We start from the raw sequence: 12,100 nt of genomic DNA on the forward strand, positions 1-12,100 counted from the left end.
GAGATCAAAACATTACGTAACAACACCCAGGGAGAAGTCAAGAAACTAAAGAAACAGATAAACGAAATTACCAGACAAGCAGCAGGTACAGCGCGTGAAATTGTTGAAAACAGTGTGTTACACAAACGTATCACAAAAGCAGCGCTGAAAAGATATAATAACCGCATAGTCAAACAAAGCGACAATTTCAGAAATTGCGAATAGAGTTGTTGCAAACCATTGAAGAGGGTAGTGAACAAGATCGAACAAGCACTGAGTTTGCAACCACATCCGTATCTGTAACAGCACCGGAAAAACAAGCAATTAACGAAGATATTACGCATTTGCGATTCCAATCACAGGCGGAAAGTAACATACGTGAAATCAGACAGACAGCACCGCGGGTAAGCGAAAGTTACAGTGGACAATATCCAATGGATTTACCACAAGCGGAAAGAACGACGAGAGAAATGATCAGAAACAAAAGTGGCGAAGAACCGCGAATTTCATATGGAACTATGACGAAGTACGACAACGATCATTTCCTCACAGTCAGAAAATTTCAACACTTTCGAGAAGGAAACTCATTACATCCACGAACTTTTATTGATCAATTCCGAGTAGGATTACCAGAACACTGGATGCTAGCACACAAATTAGATTTTATTATATGTGCACACATGTCAGGAACAGTCGCAGAAACCATGCAGAATGTTGCAGCGACATGCCGATCGTACGAAGATTTCAGAGAGAAGTTTCTCTCACGATATTGGTCAAGGGAAGCACAGAACAGAGTGAAGTACGAATTATTACAGAACCAATATTTTGAAAATTCAGGAGAGAAGAGTCCCGTGAAATTTTTCGAAGTAATGGCAAACAAAAATCAATGCTTAGATGTACCATACAGTGACGGAGAGTTGATTAAATTATGCTCGATGAAGCTACCATTGAAATACCAGCAATCATTAGTAGGTCGCGGAGGCAATGACGTCGAAGCATTTAAAGGTATTCTAAGGGAACTAGAGTTCATATTTTCGGAAGATGACGCAAGAAAAGACGAAGCGCACGTGAAAACGAAAGCAAAAAGCAGTGGAATCCACAAGACGCAGTACGACGAAACAATAATTACGAACCACGTGATAATTTCGCACCAAGAAACGACAATAGATTTCAACAAAGAACCGGCTATGGATTTAGAAGAGAATATGGCAATAACTATAATTCACCCAGGAACGGAAACAACTATTACAGAGGGAATAATGACAACCGGAACGGGTACTGGAGAACCAATAGACCGACAAATTATCAATAAAGAAACCACTATCAACAAGCTGAACAAGAAAAGCGAATACAGATAGAAGAGGTGGAGGTAAGACCACCAAACCCCAATAAAAGTTCGATTTGACAGCTAAGCGCCCATGCCAAAGAGAATGACACACCGACCCAGGACAATTGCAGCACCTTGACCAGAGAAGTAAAAATCTTATCACGAGAAGAGAAGAAGGAAGAAACAAATCCGCAGGGACCAGATGAAAACGAAGACAAGAAAATATCAATATCGTGTTGGGACGAAATTAATCGGGAGAATACTGACGAGGAAGATGAATTACCAGAGGCATGCACAACGAATGTAGGAGGAAAGGACGAAGTAATGAGTATTGCAGAGCTATTTGAGATGGAAACCAGGGAAAGCGAATTCAATGAGGATAATGCGCAGTCGACAGAAGTTGAAAATAAGTTACAAGTGGGCACACAACCCAACGTATATAATGAAGGAAGTTATGAAGCGATAATTAGTGCATTTAGATGCGATTATGTGGAAGTAGAGATGAAGAAGAAGAAGATAGATGAGGACGAGGAAAAAGTAGAGGATGTAGAAGAAAGCGTAAATGAAGGAAGAAATAGAGAAGAGGAAATAAAAGAGGGAGAAGTAGCAGTCGAAGCTTATCCTACAGGAAGTTCGAAACCACAAGGTAAATTCCTAAAAAGACTCATGTATGATTCAGTGGAGGATTCGTTGATGCAAGAAGAAGAAGAACAGAACCAACCCTTTCAAATTCAACCAATTGTGAAGGCCATGGTAAAGCATATCCCAGTCAATATTGTAATTGATAGCGGAAGTGAACTGACTGCAATCTCAGAAAATTTATTCATGCAGTGTAATGCCAATGAGGAATTGCCAGTTCTGAAAACTCGTAAGATTAAAGTAAGAGGTCCTATTACAAACAATGCTGCGGAGGTTACGAGACAAACAAGGTTAACTCTTTCGTGCCAAGGTCAAAAGATCGAAGCCAACTTCGTGATTATACCTAAACTAACTGTAGATTTGATTATAGGTGCAGATTTTTTAAATGAGAGACGAGCGATAATAGATATGGGGAAAGGTAGCGTAACATTCGGGAATGTCACACTTCTCTTTGAGCAAAAGCTAAAATTAGAAGAAATACCAGTTATAAACAAACAATTAAGAATGATGCGAGATAAAGAGGATGAAGAATTAGAATGGTATGCACAAAAGGGGGAATCGCCTCAACTCATATTAGAAGTCCATAAAGAAATCGACGAAAAATTGCAAGAAGTTCAAGGTATTTCTGAACACAGTAAAAGAGAATTAGAGGGTATTTTACGAGATAAAGCAGAGGTGTTTTTACTTATGGCTGGGAGTATTAAACACTTTCAGTACAAGTTTGAAGATTACTTTTATTACTGGTAAATAATCAGCACAATATTTCAAGATTATGTTGCAGATAAGATCGTCAGGAGAGAGAAGAATGAAGAGAGAGGAAGGTGGGAAAAAGAAAGTAGTTTCAATAATAACACCAATAGTACCATAGCTTAAGGTGAAGGGATAAAGCGTAGATAGTCTAACAGCATGAAATACTAATATGCTATACACCACGACACTACACAAAAAAAAACGAATTTGAGGATTCTTGAGTAGACTTTAAGACTCCAAATATCTTAGAATTGTAACATGGAAAGAGCGCCTAAATTTGTAAAGCTTTTTAAGAAGGCGTAAAACAAGTAGATACTAGACATATGTTAGATGATTATTAGTAAAACTTTTGTAAGAACCATTGTAAAAACTCCAGCAAGGAAGAGATGCAACGACCCACAAGTTGCAACGCGAGATGTATCAAGAAAGAAAAGGACGTAATTAGCAAGACACGATTCCTACATAGCAGGAGCGTCGAGAGAAGGGAAAGGACAGCGAAACTAACAGAAAGCCCTTGTAACGAAAGTGGGCAATAAATTTGCCCACTAGGAGGAACCCTGCTGGGATGGAACACCGAGCCGCACAGCGACAGATCCCTGCTGAGACGCGGCGGGACGGCGTTGGGACGGCGAATGCCGGAAGGGTCTCCGAGCTCCGAATGAACGGAGCGAGCAAAAAACGGCCAGACGAGAAGACCGCTTGGGCAAGCCACCGCTGGCAAAAAATATGCGTAAAAGTCACACTACTGTTATTAAACAGCACGCTGATGCACGAAACTGAAGAAAACTTCCACAAAGTAAAAATGGGACGCCCAAACAACTTATCAAACTGTTACTAAGAGGAGAACTTCAAAGCGACTAGTTATCAATAAATATTTCCATATCCTGCCCAGAGAAGAACCAAGAAGCAAGTAAGAAGCAGAGAAAAAGCAGGAAGAACAGAAGTTGAAGATTCGCAAGATTGAGACCAAGAAAGAAGATGTGTGAAGAATAGACGACATACCTTCCCAAATCCCTATCCTACTGTAAACTAGTCGTCTGCGAAGTATTAAAACGAAAAACGACCGCTTTCAGCGACATATAACGATGACTTTCACGCATATAAAGCCAGTAAACCACGAGATTCTGCACTCACAGCTCCATTCCATTATGGGACCTCCACAACAGCAACACACACTTGAAAAGCCAACAAGGAACGATGAACAAAGCTGTACATCAAATACTTGTCCACATCCATCTCGCTCAAGTCCATCACCTTTGTGCAAAAACAAAACATTCGCCAACCTCATGCTATAACATTCATAGCACTGTGTGAATGTGTGAAATGAAATTACGTGATGTAGGAATTGTGCAAAAGAAACGTGTGAAAAACTAAACAAGTTAAGCACACCAAACAGCTAATAAACTAAAAAATAAGTCATTGACTATGGACTTAAATAAAGAATAGACTATTGATAAAAATAAGTCATTAGTTCTGAAATGGACAGTATATAAAGAAACAATATGCCACTTATTTTCTCCTCATAAAAATGAAAGAATAACTATGTTTTACTTAGTTTCTCCTTATAAAAACAAAGAATAAAAAATTATCTTGTTGGATGTTTTCCTTTCTTTAAACATTTAGTAGGAAAATATCTCAATACTTGTGTATGTATATTTCTTTGTCAAAGCAATTCTTGGAAACAATTCTTATTTGTTAGGGTAACAATGTTGAAATGAGTGTCTAGAAACAAAAGCATTTTTCTTGTACATGATATTTAGAAAATGTGTTAGGAATAGATTTTACTTAATTACTACATTTATAAAAACAATATTTCTAAGAAAATCAATGTGAAAGACTCCTCACTTTCGATAACAAACTTCTTAAAAAACAAACATCACACTTAAATAAAGAAAGAAAATAATTAAAAAATTAATAATAGTATAAAAATATTCTCTTCTCATTTTAATTATAATGTGGAAGAACATAAAAATATAAATTAGTAATACAAACTAGCATAGAACAGAATAACGTGGCTGAACAGTAGGCAACAAAATTTAGGCAGCGGAATAATTTTTGACTGACTTAGACAACGATTCAATCATTGCCTACATTCAGTGCAAAAATTAAGTTCGAAGGGTGGTGATATGTAAGGTGTCAGTCAAATCCAACACCTTCCATGAAAACCCTGACATAATAAGCAAATCTACTAGTATGTCACATAGCTCCGAATAAATCGTGACATTAAATTAACCAAAGTAATACAAGTAACGAGTGAGCAAATGGAATGCCACAGACTAACACAAGAATGCCTAAATGCATGTCGTACCTTCCCACCGTGAGGCAGACGCAGTTCCGAGGGGAGAAACGAGGACAGAAGCCGAGAGCAGAACCGTGTTAAGCTAGAAGGCTCTACAATAACGGACGGTGTGGACATTCACGTCGCTAGCCTACCGCTAAGTCTAACACCCGCACGTTTTAGCGTGAGGCTTTTTCGCGTCTGTTACATCAAGGACCACCCCCAGCCCATGTTAAAAGCTAGAGCCCTCCAGAAAAACAGTATAGATCTTACGATAACAGAAAAAGGGCCACTACCACCCGCAAGTTTTAGCGTGAGACTTTTTCGCGTCTCAGATACGTCAAGGACCACCCCCCAAACCAATGTTAAGACATAGAGCCCTCCAGAAGAACAGTATAGATCTTACGATAACGCAAAAAGGACCACACTACGTTGCAAACTTTAAAAACATTGCCCCACCACGAAAAGTATAACGTTTCTCATTGGATAGACAGAATTTTGGTAGGCGGAGCTTAAGGTTAACATTGAGACCCTGATTGGTCAGATGAAAACATAGCCAGATAGTTTTTTTAAACTAACTTCGGTAAATTGTAGTAAGGAGAAGTTAGATGAGAATTGGTTCCGAGACGGCGAGCTGGATGGCTGGTGCGCCGGCCGCTGCCGCCCTGACACTGCCTAAACACCGACAAGGTAATGAACGCACGCGATGCCACATTCTTGAGCGCATAAGGCTTCACTCAGAACTGCAGAAGTCTCATCTGTTACACCCCCTTTTTGCGTAATACTAGTGTCGATCGTTAATTAAAACTCAGATCTGAAACGTGATGATTTTTCTTTTATATAGCTATTGCAAAAAGGTGGGAATTTAAGGAGATGGGACATGGATAAACTAAAAGAACCAGAGGTTGTACGGAGTTTCAAGGAGAGCATAAGGGAGCAATTGACAGGAATGGGGGAAAGAAATACAATAGAAGAAGAATGGGTAGCTTTGAGGGATGAAGTAGTGAAGGCAGCAGAGGATCAAGTAGCTAAAAAGACGAGGGCTAGTAGAAATCCTTGGGTAACAGAAGAAATATTGAATTTAATTGATGAAAGGAGAAAATATAAAAATGCAGTAAATGAAGCAGCAAAAAGGAATACAAACGTCTCCAAAAAGACATCGACAGGAAGTGCAAAATGGCTAAGCAGGGATGGCTAGAGGACAAATGTAAGGATGTAGAGGCTTATCTCACTAGGGGTAAGATAGATACTGCCTACAGGAAAATTAAAGAGACCTTTGGAGAAAAGAGGACCACTTGTATGAATATTAAGAGATCAGATGGAAACCCAGTTCTAACCAAAGAAGGGAAAGCAGAAAGGTGGAAGAAGTATATAGAGGGTCTATAGAAGGGCGATGTACTTAAGGACAATATTATGGAAATGGAAGAGGATGTAGATGAAGATGAAATGGGAGATACGATACTGCGTGAAGAGTTTGACAGAGCACTGAAAGACCTGAGTAGAAACAAGGCCCCTGGAGTAGACAACATTCCATTGGAACTACTGACGGCCTTGGGAGAGCCAGTCCAGACAAAACTCTACCATCTGGTGAGCAAGATGTATGAGACAGGCGAAATACCCTCAGACTTAAAGAAGAATATAATAATTCCAATCCCAAAGAAAGCAGGTGTTGACAGATGTGAAAATTACCGAACTATCAGTTTAATAAGTCACAGCTGCAAAATACTAACGCGAGTTCTTTACAGACAAATGGAAAAACTAGTAGAAGCCGACCTCGGGGAAGATCAGTTTGGATTCCGTAGAAATGTTGGAACACGTGAGGCAATACTGACCCTACGACTTATCTTAGAAAATAGATTAAGGAAAGGCAAACCTACGTTTCTAGCATTTGTAGACTTAGAGAAAGCTTTTGACAATGTTGACTGGAATACTCTCTTTCAAATTCTAAAGGTGGCAGGGGTAAAATACAGGGAGTGGAAGGCTATTTACAATTTGTACAGAAACCATATGGCAGTTACAAGAGTCGAGAGACATGAAAGGGAAGCAGTGGTTGGAAAGGGAGTGAGACAGGGTTGTAGCCTCTCCCCGATGTTATTCAATCTGTATATTGAGCAAGCAGTAAAGGAAACAAAAGAAAAATTCGGAGTAGGTATTAAAGTCCATGGAGAAGAAATAAAAAGTTTGAGGTTCGCCGATGACATCGTAATTCTGTCAGGGACAGCAAAGGACTTGGAAGAGCAGTTGAATGGAATGGACAGTGTCTTGAGAGGAGTATATAAGATGAACATCAACAAAAGCAAAACGAGGATAATGGAATGTAGTCGAATTAAGTCGGGTGATGCTGAGGAAATTAGATTAGGAAATGAGACACTTAAAGTAGTAAAGGAGTTTTGCTATTTGGGGAGCAAAATAATTGATGATGGTCGAAGTAGAGAGGATATAAAATGTAGACTGGCAATGGCAAAGAAAGCGTTTCTGAAGAAGAGAAGTTTGTTAACATCGAGTATAGATTTAAGTGTCAGGAAGTCATTTCTGAAAGTATTTGTATGGAGTGTAGCCATGTATGGAAGTGAAACATGACGATAAATAGTTTGGACAAGAAGAGAATAGAAGCTTTCGAAATGTGGTGCTACGGAAGAATGCTGAAGATTAGATGGGTAGATCACATAACTAATGAGGAAGTACTGAATCGGATTGGGGAGAAGAGAAGTTTGTGGCACAACTTGACCAGAAGAAGGGATCGGTTGGTAGGACATGTTCTGATGCATCAAGGGATCACCAATTTAGTATTGGAGGGCAGTGTGGATGGTAAAAATCGTAGAGGGAGACCAAGAGATGAGTACACTAAGCAGATTCAGAAGAATGTAGGTTGCAGTAGGTACTGGGAGATGAAGAAGCTTGCACAGGATAGAGTAGCAGTGAGAGCTGCATCAAACCAGTTTCAGGACTGAAGACCACAACAACAACAACAGTTATTGAGAAGCCACATCAGCCACTGTAATTTACGACAAGTTAGATAAGTTATTAAAGATAATTGAGGGTCACTGTAGACCATTTTGATAGTTTTCTCTTTTGTGAAACTTAAATTAAACCTAGATTACAGGGAGTGCAGTGGAGCTGACGCTGAGATCATTTAGTATTTGGTTATATCATCGCTAGTCTCACTGAACTCTTCTGAATTCTACATGTCATGTGTGGTCTGGCGTCTCCTTACCGGCAACAGGTCCCAGGTTCAAACTAGATAATTCCCTAAAAAACACGCTCAGAGCGTCGTTGCGCGAAAGCTGTAGGGAGACACGATATAGAACAAACAGACACCACCATGAATGTTTAGAAAATACTCCACGGCACGTGCGAAAAGAAAATAAATCAAATGGCTCTGAGCACTATGGGACTTATTTGAGATCATCAGTCCCCTAGAACTTAGAACTACTTAAACCTAACTAACCTAAGGACATCACACACATCCATGCCCGAGGCAGGATTCTAACCTGCGACCGTTGCGGTTGCACGATTCCAGATTGAAGCGTCTAAAACCTGTCGGCCACACTGGCCAGCGTACCAAAAGAATCCATCTGTACTAGGGATGTAGTGACATTCTAAATATACAGGGCACTATACGGACAAACACACGTAGTCCCGAGAACACGCGACAAGGCTGGCAATGTAAGTCGACAACACAAAATCTGTTCTGCGCATGTGAATGCTCACTCCAGAGACAGTTACTCTATGGTGTGTGTCTGTGTGAGTTGCGTTTACGTGAATGTGTATGAGTGCCTGTTGTCTATTTCGGAACAAGGCTTTCTGGCTGAAAGCTTATGTGTTTAGTAATTCTTTTGTTGTGCCTGTCTGTGACTCAACGTCTCTGGTATGACTTGTAGCATTCTATCCTTTTGTTAACACACTCCTGGAAATGGAAAAAAAAACACATTGACACCGGTGTGTCAGACCCACCATACTTGCTCCGGACACTGCGAGAGGGCTCTACAAGCAATCATCACGCGCACGGCACAGCGGACACACCAGGAACCGTGGTGTTGGCCGTCGAATAGCGCTAGCTACGTAGCATTTCTGCACCGCCGCCGTCAGTGTCAGCCACTTTGCCGTGGCATACGGAGCTCCATCGCAGTCTTTAACACTGGTAGCATGCCGCGACAGCGTGGACGTGAACCGTATGTGCAGTTGACGGACTTTGAGCGAGGGCGTATAGTGGGCATGCGGGAGGCCGGGTGAACGTACCGCCGAATTGCTCAACACGTGGGGCGTGAGGTCTCCACAGTACATCGATGTTGTCGCCAGTGGTCGGCGGAAGGTGCACGTGCCCGTCGACCTGGGACCGGACCACAGCGACGCACGGATGCACGCCAAGACCGTAGGATCCTACGCAGTGCCGTAGGGGACCGCACCGCCACTTCCCAACAAATTAGGGACACTGTTGCTCCTGGGGTATCGGCGAGGACCATTCGCAACCGTCTCCATGAAGCTGGGCTACGGTCCCGCACACCGTTAGGCCGTCTTCCGCTCACGCCCCAACATCGTGCAGCCCGCCTCCAGTGGTGTCGCGACAGGCGTGAATGGAGGGACGAATGGAGACGTGTCGTCTTCAGCGATGAGAGTCGCTTCTGCCTTGGTGCCAATGATGGTCGTATGCGTGTTTGGCGCCGTGCAGGTGAGCGCCACAATCAGGATTGCATACGACCGAGGCACACAGGGCCAACACCCGGCATCATGGTGTGGGGAGCGATCTCCTACACTGGCCGTACACCTCTGGTGATCGTCGAGGGGACACTGAATAGTGCACGGTACATCCAAACCGTCATCGAACCCATCGTTCTACCATTCCTAGACCGGCAAGGGAACTTGCTGTTCCAACAGGACAATGCACGTCCGCATGTATCCCGTGCCACCCAACGTGCTCTAGAAGGTGTAAGTCAAGTACCCTGGCCAGCAAGATCTCCGGATCTGTCCCCCATTGAGCATGTTTGGGACTGGATGAAGCGTCGTCTCACGCGGTCTGCACGTCCAGCACGAACACTGGTCCAACTGAGGCGCCAGGTGGAAATGGCATGGCAAGCCGTTCCACAGGACCACATCCAGCATCTCTACGATCGTCTCCATGGGAGAATAGCAGCCTGCATTGCTGCGAAAGGTGGATATACACTGTACTAGTGCCGACATTGTGCATGCTCTGTTGCCTGTGTCTATGTGCCTGTGGTTCTGACAGTGTGATCATGTGATGTATCTGACCCCAGGAATGTGTCAATAAAGTTTCCCCTTCCTGGGACCATGAATTCGCGGTGTTCTTATTTCAATTTCCAGGAGTGTAGTTTCAGATTTGAAAAATACACTGATGAAAATCGTGAACTGTAAATGTAATAATTCCCTACGTAGCTTTAGCTAAAAGCCAAACTTTTCTTGACTCAGGAGCAGTGGCTCGCTGCTGGGGGTTGGCTGTTTACGCATTTGCAGCCGCTGCGAGCCGACTTACGTATACGACCGTGTCGTTGTCGAGGAGTCGCGACTTGTTCTCCGTCATGGCGACGATGGCGACGCTGACGTTGACCCTGAGCGCCAGCACATTGAAGAAGCCGAGGAAGGCGAGCAGCGTGACGACGAAGCGGTGGCGCCTCCAGAACTTCCACAGCGGCACTTCGGTCATCCCATCTTTGCTGAAACACAGGCACTTCAGTCGTTCCGTCTCTGCCGCAAATAGCAGCTACGGCAGCGAACGTCAGCCACGCTTTTTCGCTGGTGCAGTGTATGCAGCGTCTTGGTACTGTAACACCAACGACTGGAGAGCCGACGTGCTCTCTGTCGAATGGCCCATGCATTTCCACCATTAAAACCACCAGTACCGTGCTACTGCAGGAGTGCCGCAGACAGTATCAGACCACTACTCCCTGTTGTTAACTTCCACATCTAACTGCCGATTTCCTTCAATACATCTACGACACAACTTCCCATCCACCCTTCAGGAATGTAAACCGTCCTTTCACTTCCAGTTCAGCGAGATTACCTACTTGTACAACGAATCACTTTTCAAACGATCCATCCAAACTCCAGGCAATAATTATAGGACGAACTACCACCAGTCTTCATGACTCTCTTTTAACCATTTATGTGCATCCTTTCTGATTAACTAATATACTTCAGAGAGCCCTTGACTGTAAAGTGTAATGGAAACACCAGCGCCCAACATAAAGCCCCTAAAACAAATAACCAACCAAACTTGGGGAATGCATCCCTAAACAATCTTCTATAGCTACAAAGTCTTGATTTGTCTCGTCCTCTGATATGTCAAAAGTAGTCTTGATATCCATTTCAATTCTTCAACAGTTTCCAAATCCATGAACGCCACTCACCGCATCTTGCTTTGCACATCCTTTTACCTTCCCCTACACAAATACTTTACCAGCTCCTCGCATTCCCGTCCGTCCTCTCCATCTACTCTATAAATCCTGCAGACTTGGCCTCAACCATCAGATATTCCATCAACCGTGGGTACAAAAGTATATTTAATCCTATTGATTCTTCTTCAGTTTCCAGACCCAGTATGCTGCCGCATCTATGCTACCACATCCCAACACCACAAGTACACGTTGTCCCTAGCATCATCTTACATAGACTACCTTTCCCAAATAATGAAATCCGCCGTGACATTTATCCTTCCTAGCACATCTGACCCACATCATATGCTCCCCCACATCAGGCCTCCCTTTTCCCTTTCCACCCTGTCCTATCCTTTCCTTCTCATGACCACCATCCCATTTACACCTATCACAAACCTCAAGTTTGCTACCCTCCCACTTGACAAGCGTCCCCAAACACCATCCATCCTGCTAGGTTGATATTCCACACCTTACACCATCAGAACCTCTCTAAATCATTTCCTCTCTCAAATTATCAAAACAAATGGTTCAAATGGCTCTGTGCACTATGGGACTTAACATCTATGGTCATCAGTCTCCTAGAACGTAGAACTACTTAAACCTAACTAACCTAAGGACAGCACACAACACCCAGCCATCACGAGGCAGAGAAAATCCCTAACCCCGCCGGGAATCGAACCCGGGAACCGGGCGTGGGAAGCGAGAACGCTACCGCACGACCACGAGACGCGGGCCCTC

General features: G+C 43.0%; 1 protein-coding gene across 2 annotated transcripts in view; it reads right to left on the minus strand.

Annotated features, from left to right (window-relative positions):
• The window catches only part of LOC126272465 (vesicular glutamate transporter 1-like), a 155,772-nt gene that overhangs the window by 94,285 nt on the left and 49,387 nt on the right, over positions 1 to 12,100 (minus strand). Inside the window, exon 3 of one of the 2 annotated variants that reach the window (XM_049975343.1) lies at positions 10,462 to 10,639. In XM_049975343.1, coding sequence (XP_049831300.1) covers positions 10,462 to 10,639 — 178 coding nt within the window. Of the gene's footprint in view, positions 1 to 10,461; positions 10,643 to 12,100 lie in introns of both variants that reach the window. The other variant, XM_049975342.1, reaches the window with a different exon arrangement.

This window comes from Schistocerca gregaria, chromosome 5 (genome assembly GCF_023897955.1).
Source record: "Schistocerca gregaria isolate iqSchGreg1 chromosome 5, iqSchGreg1.2, whole genome shotgun sequence".
Lineage (NCBI taxonomy): Eukaryota > Metazoa > Arthropoda > Insecta > Orthoptera > Acrididae > Schistocerca > Schistocerca gregaria.